The sequence below is a fragment of the Leptodactylus fuscus genome, chromosome 2, assembly GCF_031893055.1.
Source record: "Leptodactylus fuscus isolate aLepFus1 chromosome 2, aLepFus1.hap2, whole genome shotgun sequence".
Classification (NCBI taxonomy): domain Eukaryota; kingdom Metazoa; phylum Chordata; class Amphibia; order Anura; family Leptodactylidae; genus Leptodactylus; species Leptodactylus fuscus.
The window spans coordinates 142,106,811-142,126,223 of record NC_134266.1 but is presented as its reverse complement, the minus strand read 5'-3'; the positions used below and the strand labels follow the sequence as shown (position 1 = coordinate 142,126,223).

The 19,413-nt window shown below is 41.6% G+C and overlaps 1 protein-coding gene across 2 annotated transcripts in view; it reads right to left on the bottom strand.

Moving 5' to 3' along the window:
- ULK2 (unc-51 like autophagy activating kinase 2) overlaps positions 1 to 8,666 on the bottom strand; it is a 77,514-nt gene extending 68,848 nt beyond the window's left edge. For both annotated transcript variants that reach the window (XM_075264753.1, XM_075264754.1), the window contains exon 1: positions 8,301 to 8,666. In XM_075264753.1, the coding sequence (XP_075120854.1) occupies positions 8,301 to 8,390 (90 nt within the window). In that variant the 5' untranslated portion in view covers positions 8,391 to 8,666. The remainder of the gene's footprint in view (positions 1 to 8,300) is intronic.
- Between the last annotated feature and the right edge of the window lie 10,747 nt (positions 8,667 to 19,413).

Below are 19,413 nucleotides of genomic sequence, written 5' to 3'. Positions count from 1 at the left end.
CATAAGAAGACATACTACCTCCTTCTGACTCACATCTGGTTAAAATGGCTACATCCAGGGACAGCTACTCAGTTCTATTCACACTAGCTTTACGTTGCTATCTGAAAGTGTTTTTATTAAGAAGCTCTTATCTGCATATTGCTTAACCATAAGACACTCATTGTTTATAAGTCTATGAGAAACAGTATAGTACAATCTGTAAAAATGAAAATAGCAACCACTGAACCTTACAACAGCTCCTTATCAAATGGGGTATCCCTGGTGACAGAGTCTCTTCAAGTGGATAGCTCCTTGCAAGTCAATGCATAGGTGCTAAAAAGGATCAGACCAATCTCTGAATGCCAGGAAAGCATACGTTGCCTCTACATCAGCAGTCAAACTGGCTGTGTCAGCTCTACAGAGCACAAATCCCTAAGCTGCAGCACTGTCAATCAATCTACATCATAAGACGTAAGCTTGTGCCGGATCAAGCAGACACCTTGATCACAGCTAATGGAAATATGATCACAGCAGCAAGACACTTGGGGCTTTGGCACGTGGCTTCTGCACTGGATCCACTGGCATAATATTACTTTTACAAATAATTACAACCATGATTTTCAATGTAACTGTTTAGCAACAGTAGTTTGTTGACTATGCATTGCCTGTCTTACTATACCAAACATGTTATTAGCAAAGCCATAGGGTACATTTATTCTACCTCATTGACTGTCCATATACCATAACCAGAATACATCTGAGGATGTGAGGAAATGCTTTTATTATTTTTTTTCTACTGGAAAGAAAAATACAAATGATGTTGAGGATGACAGAAATACAACTCTTAGTGTTGCTGTAACTTAGCTACAAGTTCCATGCAAAAGTATTCATACCCTTTGAACTGTCACATGTCACCTTAAAAGCACAAACTTAAAATGTATTTTATTGAGATTTTAAGTGATAGACAACACAAAGTAGCAGATAATTGTGAAGTGGAATGAAAATGATACCCGGTTTTCAAAATTTTAATCAAAAATCTAAAAAGTGTGATGTGCAAAAGTATTCAGCCCCCCCCCCCCATACCAATACTTTATAGAGCCACCTTTCGCTGCAATTACAGCTGTAAGTCTTTGGGGGTATGTCTCTAACAGCTTTGCTCATGTAGAGACTGAGATTTTTGCCCATTCTTCTTTGCAAAACAGCTCAAGCTCAGCCAGATTGGATGGAGAGCGGCTGTAAACAGCAATTTTCATGTCTTGCCACAGATGCTCAATGGGTTTTAGGTCTGGATTTTGACTGGGCCATTCTAACATATGAATATTCTTTGGTCTAAACCATTCCACTGTAATTCTGACTGTATGTTTAGTGCCATTGTCTTGTTGGAAGGTGAATTTCCTTCCCAGTCTGAAGTCTTTTGCAGCCTCCAGCAGGTTTTCTTCCAGGATTGCCCTGTATGACGCTCCATCCATCTTCCCATCAACACTGACCAGCTTCCCGGTCCGTGCAGAATAAAAGCATCTCCACAGCATGATGCTGTCACTACCATGTTTCACAGTGGGGATGGTGTGTTCAGGGTGATGAGCTGTGTTACTTTTCCACCACACATAGTGCTTTGTACTTAGAACAAAAAGTTCAACTTTGGTCTTGTCTGACCAGAGCACCTTCTTCCACATGTTTGCTGTATCCCGTATATGGCTTGTGGCAAACTGTAAATGGCACTTCATATGTCTTTCTTTCAACAATGGTTTTCTTCTTGCCACTCTTCCCTAAAGTCCAGATTTGTGGAGTGCACGACTTATACCAGTAGTTGTCCTGTGGACAGATTCTCCCACCTGAGGTGTGGATTTCTGCATATTTTCTAAAGTGACCATAGGCTTCTTGGCTTTTCTGACCAGTGCTCTGCTTGCTCGACCTATCAGTTTAGGCAGACATCTATGTCTTGGTAGGTTTGCATTTGTAGAATACTTTTTCCGTTTTTGCATGATTGTTTGAACATTGCAATTTGGGATACTCAAAGCTTAAGATATGTTTTTAGAACCTAACCCTGCTTTAAATTTCTCCAAAACCTTATATTTGACCTGTTTAGCAAGTTCCTTTGGCTTTATGATGCTGTTTGTTCACTAGTGTTCTCTAACAAACCAGAGTCCTTCACAGAACAGGTGCATTTATACTGAGACTAAATTACAGCTGGACGCTTAACTAAGTGACTTGTAAAGGCAATTGATTGCACTGGATTTTATTTAGGGGTAGGAGAATACAGGGGGCTGAATACTTTTGCACGTCACTTTTCAGATTCTTATTCGATTAAAATTTTGAAAACTATGTATCATATTAGTTCCACTTCACAATTATGTGCTACTTTGTTTCTGACCATCACTAAAAATCTCAATTAAATACATTTAAGTTTGTGGTTGTAAGATGGCAAAATGTGAAAACATTCAAGGGCTATGAATACAATTGCAAGCCACTGTCCAGTCAGTGTGAAGAGATGCTCGAGCATCACTCAGTACTATAGGTGCCTGCCTTGGCAACCATATGACATAATTTTGTACTCCAATTTTCCCTTGTTCACATCTGTATTTGGTAATCGGCTCAGGTAGTCCACATGGGGACCCCCCAAATGGAATACCATGCGAATAGGCAAGCGGTGTGCAGTGAAACAGTCTATGAAGAGACTATAATGGGGTCCATGTGCTCTCTGTGTGCTGCCTGCACGAATCATACAGACATGAAAGTAGATCACGAAGTACTTTTCTGTCCACATGTTCCATGCGGGCTCCGCGGAGAGCACACGGAGCTCATTATAGTCTATGGGGTCTATGTGCTTTCACTGCACAGTGCGTTTGGTATTCCGTTCAGGGGGGTCCCCATGTGGACTCCCTGAACAGATTACCAAATGCAGATGTGAACGAGGGGTTAATCAGAAAAGGTCCTGTGAACAAGGACCCATGGTGGATGTTGGAGTCATATGTTTACTGCACTAGTCTCTCTGCATTCAAAGTAAGACCAGAGCAGTATATTTATTATATCTGAAACCGAGAAAGTTGGGGGAACGACAAATGTGCAATGTCACATGTACAACTTCCACTAAGACACTGGTATAGTTAATTTTTTTTTCTGAAATGGGGACAGTTTAATAATAACTGAAAACAATACGATACTTAACACCTTACGCTAGGTTCACACTAGTGCCGCTTCGCCATTGTTCGGGACCATAACAATGTAAAGGCGGACCGCTAAAATTGCAGTCACACACGGAATCCAGTGGACCCCATTGACTATAATAGGGTCTGTTTTTAAACTCAAAAAAAGCAGAGTAAAATGTCTGACAAGAACATATTAAATTTTCAAGTACCAATCTCTAATTTGTGGCACATGGGAGGATAATAAAAGCCAGATTCAAAGCAAACCTTTCTAGCCACACGAAAACTTCAAAAATTGGATCATGTGGTGTGTAATAACTGTGCAACACTCCTATTTCACAAAGTGTCGGTGATTGCTGATTGGCACAAACTGAGAGGGACAGAATCCATGAAGAGAGATACCTTGTTTTATCAATCCAGAAGATTTCTATGCGCTTAGACCGAGAAGTTAGCGCTGTTCCGCATAGTGTGTACCTATGGTAGGGACAGGGCCACTTTAATCATAGGGCCAATGTTGAACTTGCACCGGGTCCTATGATAGCTGGGGCTCCATTGGGACAGTCGTGCATATTATGCTGCCCAGTCGGGCTGCTTCACTTTCATACAATGATGAATCAGGGAGCTGTTAGCTTCCTGCTTCACCATCCCTCAGCTCTCTTCCCCGGGAGCTGCAGGTGCAATGTGATGACATCACTAACAAAGCGCCTGCAGCTCCCTGAAGACTTGGGACGAGACAACAGGGGAGCAAAGAGAGGCAAGTAATAGTGTTTTATTTTTTTCATTTTTGTATAGCAGGAGGGACATTAAACTACACTGACAACTGCATAGGGACTTTAACCCTTCCCCTCCTGTCCGGCCAGGGTGGCACTTTAGTTGCAGAGGATGTATGCAATAAGTCCTCGCTACTAATGCCAATTTCTCAGGATCGCATAGGGCTATGAAGATTATCTTGGATTTTAAAGATGAGAATCTTAGATCATGATAGCTCGTAGGGCTAGTTCACACGGGGGCATGAAGGAGGATTTTGACAGCGGAATCTACGTCATAATCCTCCAAGATACAATGTAGTCTATGTAGACTGCTAGCAGATTTTTCTGCTAGCAGAGAAAAAGAAGCGACATGACCTTTCTTCAGGAGTTTCCCGCCTGAAGAAAGCAATAGAGGTGAATGGGAGGCAAAAACCGCGCGTTTTTTCCGTGCAGTTTTTTCAGCCCATTCACTTTGCAGGAGGGGAAAACAGCCTGCCTTTTTTTAAAGCTGTTTTTACAAATTAATAATTAGGAAGCTTTTTTTTCCAGTGCCAAAATAAGTCACACGTTATTTACGTGTAAGCTAACCCTTACAAATACAGAGTGATTCACAGGCGAAAATGATGTTAGGCATTGAGATACCACGGCAGAAATAAATTCCCAAAAGCATTTTTAACACCAAATCACTCTGAATCTGTAAGGCTTATCATGATGATCTCGGTATCATTTTAAAGATGAGTTTCTAAGAGATCCTGAGTAGAGATGAGTGAGTACTGTTCGGATCAGCCGATCCGAACAGCACGCTCCATAGAAATGAATGGAAGCACCTGGTACTTCCGCTTTGACGGCGGCCGGCCGCTTAACCCCCCACGTGCCGGCTACGTCCTTTCATTTCTATGCGAGCGTGCTGTTCGGATCGGCTGATCCGAACAGTACTCGCTCATCTCTAATCCTGAGCAATGAGATATCATCATTGTCTGTGCATAACCTGTATGTGATCCCAGAGACAGGAGAGAACATGGACTTCTGTTCATATTATCCCCTCTCTTGTCAATCACAGAACATGCTATTCTTTTGCTTTCGGATTGTCTCAGAGGGATAATGTAATACCCCTTTGAACCTAATTGGAGGGGTACTCTTATGTAATACCCATATAGACATAACCAGGTAGTTTATCGGAGTTGTGACCCATGCGTTTATCATCACCCAGATTGCAGTGACAAAATGGGTTGCACAAAACACACAACACAGACACAAAGTCATCAACAAAGTTTACATTTCACTCTGTCCATACCTGATCTTTATAGAGTAAAATATGCCGACCACCTCTCTAGTGATATCAGTTACATGCTAAAATGATAACATTAACAATTAGAGATGAGTGAACACTATTCAAAACAGCCATTTCGAATAGCACGCTCCCATAGAAATGAATGCTACATCCATTCATTTCTATGGGAGCGTGCTATTCGAAACTGCCATTTCGAATAGTGTTTGCTCATCTCTATTAACGATTATTACTAGAGATGAACGTAAAAAACATTTCTGACAGGTGGAAAGTTCCATCAGTCAGATAACACATTTTCACCCATTCACCATATAAAAACAAAAACGTATAGCAGCACTCTGACACAGCACAAAGGCTATAAAGAACAGAGATAAAAACTGCATAACAGCTATAAAAATACTAATATGGTCTACAGACTAAATATATAAATTTGAGGTTCTTTGTTGTACATATTTGACCAAACAGTAGGAAACCCATCTACCCCGACAAGGTGACCTCATGAAGGTAAGACCCTACACTAAAACCTCTCATATTTGGGTCTAAGAGAGGTATTAGTGTAGGGTCCTACCTTAATGAGGTGGGCTTCCTACTGTTTGATCAAATATGTACAACAAAGAACCTCAAATTTATATATTTAGTCTGCAGACCATATTAGTATTTTATAGCTGTTATGCAGTCTTTATCCCTGTTCTTTATAGCCTTTGTGCTGTGTCAGAGTGCTGCTATACTTTTTATGTTTTTATGTATTTTACCACAGTTGCTTGCACCTGTTAACATTGGGAGGTGCTGTCTGAATTTTCTTGTGTGTGTATATATATATATATATATATATATATATATATATATATATATATATATATATATAAAAATCACAGTTTTTGGCAGCTTTCAGATGGGTTAATAGCGGGTGGTGATAAGAGGAGGGGGGGTTGGCACTTATGAAACCTTTGCACCGGGCCCACCAATGTGTTAAAACGGCCCTGGGTAGGGAAAGCAACAAACTCTACAGTGCGTAGAGATCCATTCTGTACTGCAAGTGAAATTAGAAATCAAATCCCAAGCCTAAAGTGGTAAACACTGTCTACTAAAACCATCAAAATGTGTTTGCATAACACTGGGCTATGAGCCAGATTTCCTGCTACAGGTAATCCATGGACCTGAAGCCTTCGCTCTCAAAGGCTACCATTGTGCAAGGCAAGACAACAATGGAGGCAGGAATAAAGGTCTACCTCTTCAGCGATGGCTCCTGCTTTTGTTTCAGACGAACGCCATGAAGAGAACATCATACCAGATTATTAAAGATGAGATTCTACTACTACTACTACTACTACTACTACTACTACTACTGGGATTAAGGTAGGGATGGCATAATTTACAGAAGCTGTACCTGTCTAGTCTACATTTCAGATACACCAACAGCTTGCTGTTAGATTGATTTGGTGGTGGTGCCAGTGTTACAACCAATTCTCCAAAGTGTCCCAGGAGCAACATGATACTTGTGCTACTGTGAGCAGTCTAATGCACTACCATGGTCTATAGCATTTCAGGACTCAAGCACATCAGGAATGTCACTGGTCAGCAATTGCAAAGAGAGCTGCCAGCAGCCAGTCTTGATGAGTAGTAATATATTCAGCATGGCATAACATTCCACAAACAACCAATAACCACCTCATTAATAGCATGCCAATGTGTGCAAGTGCATGTAATTCTCAACATGGTACTCATACTTGATATACTAAATAAAGACATTTTGACTATTTTGCTTCAATTATTTTATTTAATTTCTAAAGTTCTAAGATATTTTTCACGCCTGCATTTCTTTGTAATTAGATAGGTACTAAGATTTATCCTCTTGCATGAGGTCTTACTATTACTATTTTTTGTCTGTGAACGTGGAGTCTATTTTATAATAGAGATGTAAAATTTAAAGAGGTTATCCACTTTCTATAATAGATAGTCTATCCTTAGGATAGGTCATCAATATTAGATCTACAGGAGTCAGACACCCGGATCCTCACAGAGCATGGATCCCAAGCCATTGCAGTTTTCACTTCCCTGCTCACTCACCTTACAAACCATAGAGGCAAATATAGGTACTGCAGCTGTGACCCACTGAAGTCTATGGGACAGCACTGCCTCATCATAAGTCTCTTGGTCCCTGTGGTAGTCAGCAGCGCCGCACCTCCCATGAGGCGACCTGAAGCGACCGCTTCAGGCGGCGCTATGCCAGGGCCCCAGGGAGGGCAGCATTTTTTCTTATCTAAGCCAGTCCAGGGCAAGCTGTCCTGGACTGGCTTAGCACCGAGCGGTGGATTGGGGAGGCCACTGAAGCAGCGCTGCTCCAGCTGCCTCCCCTCATGCTCAGGCAGAGAGCAGGTCCTCTCCGTGCCTGCTCTCTGCCTGCGAACGGTGCTAAGCCCCGCCCCCTTCACTAAGCCACACCCCCTCCTGCGGGGAGGCGGGGGCGGCTTTCTGTTGTTCGCCTCGGGCGGCGAAAGGGGCAGGTTCACCCCTGGTAGTCAGGTTATTTATTAAGACTTGAATACAATAGGCCAGATTTAATAAATTTGCCTAAATGCGTGGGCAAAAAAAAAAAAAAGTATTTGTTTGGTTTGATGGTTTGCCACAGTAAAAATATAACCTTAGTCAAACATGTTCTGATCCAAAAATAAAAAAAAATGCCAGCCAATGCCCTTACCTATTACTCACAACAAATCACATTATTACAGGGAAATTTATCAAAACTAGTGCATGGAAAAAAGTGAAGGCGATCCCAACAACAACCAATGATGTAGCTGCTTTCATTTACTCAGGGGCCTCTGACAAATGATAGCTGTAATCTAATTGGTTGCTATCATCACTTGTAAACTTTTTTCCCTGCATATACATATTGTATATACTTCTATGTAGCTCATCTGGTCAGGCTGGGGGTATACAGTGGCACTGGGACAGCTGTCACTCCATGTTGTAAGTGACAGGCAGGGATCAGTCAGTGTCCATATAGGTCCTGGCACCCACGTAGCTTGCAGCAGTGTCCTATGAGCCTAGGATGTGATCATTCTCTATATCCAGGCACACAAAGGCAGCCGTGACACTGGCTGCTAGTCTGAAGAGTCAGTCCCTAGGAGGGAGGCCGCTTACCTTCCTATGCCGCCCTTTAAACACCACGGCGAAGGCTCCATGCCCGATCAGGTCCTTCCTGCAGTACTCGAAGTCTCCCACCACCTCCATGTTGGGACTGCGGGGCTGTCATTCAGTAGCCCCAGTGGCGCCCCTCTCTCAAGAGCAGGTCAACGTCAGCCGCTGTCCATGCCACTAGCATCCTTCGTGTCCCCAAGGGCCCTGACATATCCAGGGGTAGGTCACATGATGTGTACACAACAGCCGCTGGAGCACTCTGCTACTTGTTAAGCCTCATACACGGCAGCCGTCTCCATTCCTCCGCAATGCTCACTACAAAGTCTTTGTGTCTCCGCTTAACGGGAGAGACTACAGCTGAGGCCGGAAGCTGGGAGGTTTTACCCTGCTAAACACTGCTGCTCCCAACTCCGCCCAGCACTTCGCCGGCAGCCAATCAGAAGGCATACAGAGCACACCAATAAGAGCACAGAGCATGCAGACATGCCGTCAGTCCGGGGAGCGCTGTGATTGGCTGCTGAGCGGCTGCTGATGCCTGCGGGGAGGTGAGCTCTTCTTCACTATAGTGACAGAGAGGGTGTCTGCTTCCAAGCCAGTCACCTAGCAGAAGGGTGACAGTATGGCTGACTCTCATGTCAGCTGATTGTCACAGGAGTGGAAATAAAGACCTAGAAATTCTTCTCACGTTTTTTAATCTCTGCATGCAAAGAAAGTTATAACCCTTTTATTTGCCTGTCAAGCTTGGTTTTTGCAGGATAAGATAAAATTTTCTAAGGAACCATTTTGGGGGTACATATAATGTATAGATCTACTTTTAAGAACTCATTATTGTCAGGGGCAGTGTTTCTGACAATTTTCTGTTTTTAGCAGTTGCCTACTGGAATCACTAATACTCACCCCTCCTGGCTTCTTTTCAGCCCTACATGCTCCTGCTGTCAGTGTCTGGACATAACATGCGGCAGCTCCTGAATCCATGTGACAGATATGTATGGAGATCACTAAGTGGGGGCAGTAAATTATGCGGGGATAACTAAGGGTCTGTTCACACAGAGTTTTTTGCAGGTGTTATCTGCCTCAAAATCCACATGCAAAAAAAGGCTTCCATTCACTACAATGGGAGCTGCTTGCTTTTTTTCCCACTAGCGATTTTTTTCAGCTAGCGGGAAAAAGAAGCACCATGCCCTATCTTTCCTGCGGATTCTGCGGCTGACTCAGCTGCGGCATCCGCAGGACAAGACTCACACCTGATTAGGCCCATTCATTCGGACCTAATCAGGAGCAGGATGCCGCGACAGGATGCTGATGCACTGCACCGTCGCAGCTAGCCTACCTGAAAAGTCACACAGCGGAAACCTGTATTAGAGGTTTGCAGATATGCAAAATCTATCCCTGTTTATTAGTGGAATGAGAAAAATTGTCATTTGGCATTTGTTTTTATTACATTTTAAGTTGTGCTCCATTTATTATGTGGAATAAATGTTTTTGTTTTTCCATAATTAAACACTTCTTATTGTAATAATGGCTATTTTTTATTTATTGCTTATTTATTGGGTGCAGCATCTAAGGAGTAAATGCATCAAAGTTAGTCCTCATTCTGGTGTTTTAGTAGAAACCCACATGTATACTTCAGTAGGCTCCCGCTTCAGATGGCACAGGCTTAACCCCTTCACTGACCTTCTGATTTACGTTGAGCTCTAAGAAAAGTGACAACAAGAATAAACACACCCTTGACTTAGGGGATTTTAATAAAAGGAAAGATAATGGGCAAATAACCACAATCAGGTAAGTAAAAATTGATAAGAATATAAGGTAGTGGGAACCCTATGTCATGCACACTGGCACCCCAAGATATTAGGAAATTCAAACATGATAGGAAACCTGGCAGATACCTGAAGTGAAATGATATGGTATGATTTGCACCAAACATTTAACACCTTCCAGACTCCTCCACCAGTTTGGAACTTTCCAGAAGCTGTATTGTATGTGTGTTTTATGGTCACTGCTTTGGAATGAGATCTTACACCTTTCTATCAAGCAGTACCAAGACCTTGTACTAGGATAAAGCAAAGTTAGAACTGAAGTAGAAGAATCAAAAAGCAAAATTAACCATATGGTATAATCATATTGTCCAGTGTTGATTACAGCACAATATAATAATAATACTTTTTTTTTCAACATTAAAGTTTATTAAGGGTTTTTCAAAGGGTTTTACAAAAGGGAAGGGGTGGGGAGGAAAGGCAAGGGAAATTCAGGGGAACAATGAGAAAGAAAGATGGAAAAAAAGGGGATGGGGGAGAAAAACAGGGGGGAGGCGGACTCTGACGCAGAGTCAAAATGAACAATGCATTTCAAGTAATCATATTAATGGGAAAAAAAAAAAAGAGAGAACAGCAAGAACCGTGATATGAAAATAGAAGCAAAAGAGAAAAAACAGTAAACTGTAGTGTGAAAATACAAGTAGTAACCATGTGAGAGACGAAAAAAGGGACGCAAGTAGTAATAGAAGAAAATAGACAGGCATCACAGGGGTGAAGAGGGGAAAAGGGCGCGGAAATCCAGGGAGTAATAGAACATGTTACACACAGAAGCCAGGTCTGGTGGTGAAGTCGATCATCAGGACGAAGCATTGCCAGCAGACCTCCATTGTACGGATATGGAGTAACTCTTTAAGCCAGGAAAGGAGTGGTGGTGGTGGGGGGGATTGGGACATCAAATATATTTTATTTATATAGCGCCAACATATTCTGCAGCACTGTACAATTTCTAGGGTTCAAGTACAGACAAATGGATGGCCCGCTGACTTTTTATGGTCTCTTTGATTGGTGATGTGATGCTTAGTTTTTATAGAAGGACAGAAGGGCCATCCTTTGAACTGATAATTTGTTTTTTAACTTGTTTATTTGTGTGTACTGCTTTCCATCACTTGATTCCTGTGTCTCTTTTAGTATATAAATATGCATGCCTTCAGAGATTGTGTCATACCATGCCTGATGAAGAGACCTAGTAGTCTTGAAAGCTTGCAATCTGTCATCATTTTTGTTAGCCATTAAAAAGCTATCAACTACTGAAGACTCAATCTTTATATTTCATATCCACTGGCTAATACGGTACAAAGGTATATTTTTCCTTATTTTAGTAATGTAAATAGTGACAGCATGCGATAGACAGTGGAGAAGGTGTGAGGGGAAAAGGTTACTACTGCAGGTCATAGGGAAAGAAGAAGAGAAGAGCCTGGAGAATTCTTCTGCAACTGGTTCAAAAGATGAGGAGGAAGTCCAGTAGGTGAGTGTACCAATGCTGCCCGTGGATTGGGCAATTATTTCCTGATGGATCTTATCAATTTTGTAATGGAAATAAGTGATCTTGTCCTCGGTGCAAATGCCTGTGAATGACTCCTACCCCTTGGGTGTGAGTAAGAAGTGAAAAGTTTCAAAGAGTCTTTTAGGGTTACTGGGGAGAAGAAATGAGAGTGGCGAAATAGGCTTGTTTGGCGAGGTGAAGGGCATAGCTATAGGTTTTGAGTATAAACTTGAAGTGGAGGAAGTTTGCAGGTGTATTTTCTTCACAGACGTTCAGCACACCTAGAGCACACGTCTGTTTCGTGTGCCAGTGTTGCTGCTTTCTGCATCACAATTTTTGAGTGGAGTGGGAAGCTGCTGCATCCAGTGTACTTATATGGGTTTCATTATAGTGACTGTTGGCCAGATTGGGGCAGGGGAGTGAATAGATGATGGACAGTGAGGACTGTAGAGTGTCTGAGAGGCGCGTAAATTCGTATATGTATTAGGGGTAAGTGTGTCCTGTGAAGATAATGCAACAAACGAACAGCACTCCAAAAATAAATAAAATAAAAAAAGTGAGGATTTATTCCATAGCAACGTTTCGGTCCCAGAAATGCGGGACCTTTCTCAAGTAGTAGCATAGCGCAATGTGCAGACTTTTATAGTGTGTGTGTGTGTGTGTGTGTGTGTGTGTGTGTGTGTATAGCGTGTCCTGTGAAGGAGAGAAAGTACTGATTGTGAGAGATAAAAGGTTATAATCAGAGAAAGGCAGAAAAGAGTTTGTAAATTTAAAAACTGCAAGCAGTCAGAGGAAGACCAGATCAATCATGTTGCCATCTTCTTGTGTGTTGGAAGAGGAAAGTTGTGAAAGATCAAAAGAATTGGTTATCGACAGAAACTGTGAGGCTGCTGGGGCGACAGGGGTTTCAAAGGGAATCTTAAAGTCACTCATAATGAGGGTAGGAATTTCACAGGATACAAAGAGGGAAAGCCAAGAAGCAAAGTGCTCTAGAAATTGGTAGGATGAGTCAGTTGGACGGTAGATTACGGCTACGTGTACCAAGAAAAAAAGTCTCATGGTGTGGACCTCAAATGGGGGAAAGGTCAGTGAGGGTACTGCAGGAATTACCTCAAAAGTGCACTGTGGCGATATAAGTAATGCCTACTTCTCCACCCTGCCTGTTATCAGGCCTAGAAGTAGAAGTTCCCAATAAATATTTTAGGGCGGGGCCCCACGGAACGGGAATGTCGCGATTTGCCTGCAGCAGAAACGCCACGGGAAAAAAAACGGCGTTTTACAGTACAGGCAAAGTGGAAGGGATTCCAGCGAATCCCATGCTCACTTTGCGGTTTTGGAAATCGCAGCATGTCAATTATACCTACAAACCACTGGCAGTTTCCCCATAGGAGAACTTTCTGTTTAAAGAGGACCTTTCACCACTTGGGACACATGTAGTTTTATATAGCACTAGAAAGCCGACAGTGCGCTGAATTCAGCGCACCATCGGCTTCCATGTTCTGTGGCCCCAGTTAAGAGCTAACGGTGCTGGTACCGTGTCTCTTCACAGTCAGAAAAAGCCTTCTTTACAGCAGCGCCTATAGTGCTGTACTGTGAGCGCTCTCACAGTACAGCACAATAGACGCTGCTGTGAAGAAGGACGTTTTTGACTGACTGTCAGAAACGCCCTTCTGACTGTGAAGAGCTACAGTCTGGCACCGATAGCTCTACAGTGGGGGCTTAGAACATGAAAGAGGATAGTGTGCTGAATTCAGCGCACTATCGGCTTTCTAGCGGTATATAAAACTGCATGTGTCCCAAGTGGTGAAAGGTCCCCTTTAAAGCACAGCAGGAAGAACCGCGATGCGCTCCCACCGCAGTTTTTCCTGCAGCGCTTTATTGTTGCAGGATGTCCCCTGGGGCCTTAGCCTTATTGTGTGGCTACAGGTGGAATATTATTCACAGACAGTGAGCAGCTTTCTTGACTATGCATGTGTTTGGTTTTTTTTCATGTGTTTTAGCTGATTTCCTTCTGTTTATTTGATTTGTATTTGCAGTCCAGTGTTCCTGGGTCTCCCATATTATGGTCACTTGGGCTTTCTCAGCTATTTGTTTGCTATTGTACAGTTACTCTTGGCAGTATGGCACAACAGTAATAGAGAGGTGAGGGGGGCAGACTGCTCCTTATTGTACTACGTGCCCTCTGCCTGAGAGAGAAATGTAAACTTTTCTGCAACCCTAATGGGGATATTAGCAGCAGAAAAACTTATAGGACACCATGTATAAAGTCTTATACTTCATATATCATGGAATAGAATGCCCAGCAAGATCCTGCAACTTTTCATGAAAACTCAGGTACCCTTGAAGAAATGCTTCTTGTCTGGTAAATAATGTCAACATATTGTGCTAGGAGTACATTCAAACGTTGCAATTTGGAGACGTTTCAAGCACCAAATTCCATCCTGAATCTGTGGTGGAAGCTTCTTTTCTTGGGATGCTGAAAATACACGCCTCTTTCTCAATTTTACCTCAGATTCTGAAGTGCATGACTGCAGCTCATTAGACACACGGTTTCTGAAACTTACAATAACAGTGAGTAAACTTGTGACCATAAACTGGGATGGAAAGTAGAGAGGAATCTGGAGTGGAAGATCAACTCAACTTCCTCTTCACTTTCTATATGGGAATGCCCTTATAATTTGTGCTTGGTCTTTATTCCATGATCCTGGTTTGCTTGCAAACACAAAGATAAAAAATAATCTTCTCTTGAGTCCTTTAGTATACAAACCAGGATCATGCAATCACTTCATATCCAAGAAAAATGATAGTTGTGTCACGTTTCTACACTTAACATTTTAACTGCAGTATTTGAATTACTGTACGTTATTCTTAGAAAAGGTTCTCTCACGACACGAGGCATGTATTCTAGGAATTCCTGGGGTTACTGAGTTTGTGCACACTATAGCTATCTATAACAGCTGTACTGTGTGTAATCAGCTGACATTAACTTACTAGAAAGACACCAAAACATATCTAGAAGTGAGTGAGTGCATTTTTTCCTCCACCTCTATCGTCACTGGAATGTTAAACATAAACAGAGTACAAAGGCTGACTTTATGTAGGCTAGTAAAGTTCTGCAAGTAAGAAAATAAAAAACAGTAAAATTAAATCAAAGACTAGTACATAGCACTCAATATAGCCCCCTCTACTAGCAAACCCCATGTGCTCAACAATTCTCTATGCCCCCATCCTATCCTATCCTACTTCCTCCTACTAATCCTATCCTATTCCTACTAATATTATAAATTTTATGTTTGTTAATCACGCAAAAACGGCTGAATGGATTTGGATGAAATTTGGCACATACATAGTTTGTAACCTGGATTAACACAAAGGCTACTTTTTATCCCAGTAAATGACATGGTTCACAAGTGTTATCAATTTATGTTACTACTATCCTATCCTACTAATATTATAAACTAGCTTCTGCCCGCAACTTTGTCTGTGTGGACTTAAGAATTGGGTCCAGAGAGAAATGAAAAATATGTGAGTAATAAAAAAAATTAATGGGATAAAAAAATTTCACCCGTCATATCACTTGCGCTGCAATAGAGAAAAATAGCTGCAGTTTTGCGTTTAAGTGATTAAGTATTTGATATGGTATATGGTAATCGTAGGATTGTTGTTTTGGTTTTGTTTCATTCTCTTTACTTATGGTCTTTTGCTTCGTTAATCGGAATTTATTATTTGCTTTGCGATGTTAGCTTGCTTTTGGTTTCATCGTTGTTTGGTTGCTTAGCAACTCAAATTTTGTTGTTTGTGTCTGTTAGTGAATTTTGATTTACTTTTCATTTGTTGTTTTCACTTTAATCCAAATTGTCAGTTTGCCAATTTTAAACATGCTGGGAAAACGAAAATCTCATTTGTCGCAAAATTCTAAAAAAAACGAGAGCTATGAAGGTTGCCAGAAGTCAACAGATCTCCTCAAACCGAGCTGGGGAGGATTGAGCAAGCTAGGTGTCAAGCGGCTCTTAGAGCAGCCGAAACGACGGGACAGGCGGATCATTGACGCCAACATTTTCATTATATAGCGTCCTAGCAAGCTGCTGAGATGCCGAAATAATCATAGGCACGAGGAACAAGTTCAGCGGCAGGCCAGCTTGAGAGCTCGCGAAACGCCGGAGCAGGCAAACCATCAACAGCAGGTGGAATAGTTGTTTAACCACTTAAGTACGGGGCCAATTTGTGATTCAGGACAAGACTCATTTCCGGGTTTTTTGTATGTGCGGTTTTTGAGGACTTCAACAGTTTTATCATTTGGATTATTCAACTAATTTCTGCTTCTTCTGTCTTATTCTGGGATTTATTTTTATGTTGTTTTTATTTTTGTGTGAGGTTTTTTTGTTTTTTTTTATACCTGGCAAAATATAAACAAAAGAGGAGAGAAAACGTGTGTTTCCACTTTATTTTTTTTTATTTATTTCATAGCACAAAGTCTTTAAAATAAATTTTCCTTTTCATTATAGTAAATTTTATTTTATATAGTGTTGTCAGTGGTGGGGCTAGAATCTGTAATAAGGGCTTTTTATTGGCATATTTTATGTATTTTTTAAATTTTATTTTTTTTTTACATTGTATCCCCATTATTTCATAATAGACCTTTGGGAACATCTGATCACTTTTTTTTTTGGAGCTGGAGGGAGGTCAATTTCCCTTGTAATTGGGGCTGGTACATTTAGCCTCAGTTGCAGGAGGAATACAGCCGCCTGCATGTTACTATAGAGCTGACTTGGGTCCCGTAGGACCCAGCAGTTCTAACAGACTCTGATCACATGACCGCCGGGGTCAGTGGGGAGACACATCATGCCCATAGCTGTGTATACAGCACTCATTGAGCACTGTGTACACAGTGATCAGGGAAGGCAGGGACGGTAATACACTGTACCTGCCTTCTCTAAGGGAGCTCCGACTGTACTTACAGCCCCCATTTCAGCAGCTGCATGATTTCAATTTTGTCCCTGTTAAACTCCACTTCTGCTACTATTGCATTGCTGACCTCTGGCTTACCCTTTGACTACTCTCTTGGATTTTGATTCTGTACTGCGTTGCTTGACTTTTACTGGATCCTTGGCTAGCTTACCTCCCTTTGTTGTTGTTTGTCTTGTCACTTATATAGGAAGGGCCTGTCGACCAGTTGTCGCCTATTGTTTAGGATAGGACTGGCAAGGAGGAAGAGACAGTGGTGGGAATTCAGCTTTGGGCTCACTGTCTATTGAGCCCCTCCCCCCAGGGTTCACCAGTAGCTACTGGGGAATTGCTCCTATTGCAATTCCCTTATATACATAAGAATGTAACTCAACCAGTAAGTTAATTGATCTGTTCTGCTTGGTCTGTAAGGTTTACGGTAAGCAAAGCTCAGAAGCTAAAACAGTATCTGGATAAAATATTAAATTTCGCTGCGGCAGTAAAAGTTATTGGGAAATGATGCAACTGGGTTTCCATGTTAGCTATTAAAAATTATTATTAATACGGTTCTACAGGAATATATCATTTTAATAATTAAGCACTAGCTGTGGTTTGCAATATACTCATTATAAATACACATGCGGACGAAATTGTTGGTACCCCTTGTTTAATTAAAGAAAAGCCCATAATGGTCACAGAAATAACTTGAATCTGCCAAAAGTAGTAGTAAATAAAAATTCTATGAAAATAAACAAATGAAAGTCAAACATTGCTTTTCAGCTATGCTTCAACAGAATTTTAAAAAAATAAAATAAAACTGGAAACAAGCCTGGACAGAAATGATGGTACCCCTGAAAATAGTATGACCAAGGGGACATGTTTCCTCATGGTGTGTCCACTAATTAGCATCACAGGTGTCTTGTAATTAGTCAGTGGGCCTGTATATAGGACTACAGATACTCACTGTGCTGTTTGGTGACATGGTGTGGACCACATTCAACATGAACCAGAGGAAGCGAAGGAAAGAGTAGTCTCAAGTGCTTAGAAAGAAAATTATAGACAACCATGTTAAAGGTAAAGCTTATAAGAAGCTTGATGTTTCTGTGACTACAGTTGCACATATTATTCAGAAATTTAAGATCCATGGGACTGTAGCCAATCTCCATGGACATGGCCGCAGGAGAAAAAATTGATGACAAATCAAAGACGCGGATAATATGAATGGTAACAAAAGAGACCAGAAAAACGTCTAAAGAGATTAAAGGTGAACTTCAAGCTCAAGGAACATCAGTGTCAAATCCTAGTTTATATTGTCATCTTTAGTACTGTATGGACTGGAAAAGTTACTTGCGAAAAGTTCAAGCCGCACTAAATTCCCTCTAGGCAGCCCATTTGACAGCCAAATGAAAAAAATGTGCTTTGGGTGTTGAAGAGTCCCGATACCTTGGGTATATAATAGGAAGAGGTGTAATAAAACCCTAGATTAATGAAGTCGGAGCCATTCAAAAAAGCATTTTTGGGATTTGTCGGGTATTATCGCAGATTCATTCCAAATTTTGCAACTTTTGCAGCCCCTCTGACAGACTTCACTAAGGGAACCAGTTCGGTTCTGGTCTAGTGGAGTAAATAGACTGAGGATGGATTCCAGGAGTTAAAAATCGGTGGTATATAAACAGCTGCTGTTGGTCAGTCCCGACTTTACAAGGAGTTTATAGTTCCGACTGACGTCTCTGATGCGGGGTTAGACAGAGTACCGTCTCAAGTGCCTGGAGGTGAGGAACAGCCTGTGACATACCTGAACAAGAAACTTACACCCCTAAAACTCAGCCATTAAGGCCATTAAGTAGGCCCTGAAATCCCTGAGATACTTCTTGTTGGGTCGACACTTCAAGTTAATAACAGATCACTCTAGGCCAAAGAGAGAAACTAAGTGGTTTCTTACTCTGCAGAATTTAAATGTTTCCATTGAACATAGGTCAGGCAAGCTACAGGCGAACGTGGATGCTCTATCCAGTACACATTGTATGATGGCAAATGGTGTCCATCCCCACGCGTTCAAATAAAGGAGGGGTATATGAGAAGGCGACAGACAAGGTGCTGGAAAGTTGCCATGTTTCCCTCAGATTCCTTACCTTTGTCTGGTAGTGCTGCTAGGGAGAAGGCCTCAGCCCAGGTTATGGAGGCCGGGCTCATCACTGGGACTTTAAATGACTGAAAAGTCTGCAGTTCCAGATAGATCCTGGGAGAGAGAGGAGGCGCCTGGGGTTGTCTAGAGAATTGGAACTCTGGTGTGACACAACTGTGAATTGTTGCTATTTTTTTTTTTTTTGTGTGGCTGAAGCAAGCCATACATATAGTTAGTTATATTCCGTTTAGTTAGTTTAGTTAAAAATGACCACGTTTTGGAAACTACACCCCTGACAGAAAATAAGGGGTATAATTAAGGGGTATAGTCAACATTTTGACCCTACAGCTGTTTCAGAGATTAACATTGGAAAGTAAAAATTTAAAATTACTTTTTTTCCCAATAAAACGTTAATTTAGCCCCAAATTTTTCATATTCAAAAGAGGATAAAGAAGAAGCTCCCCAAATTTGTTACAATTTCTCCTCAACACAGGGATACCCCTAGTGTGGTTGTAATCTGATGTATGGGTACATGGTGGGGCTCAGAATGGAAAGAGCGCCATTTGGCTTTTGGAGGGCAGATTTTGCTGAAATAGTTTTTATGTGCCATGTCGCATTTGCAAAGCCCCTAAAGTACCTGAACAATGGAAACCCTCTAAAATTTAACTCATTTTGAAAACTACACCCCTCAAGGAATTTATCAAGGCGTATGCATAGGGGTCACCTGCAAAGTCTATGGCATCCTAG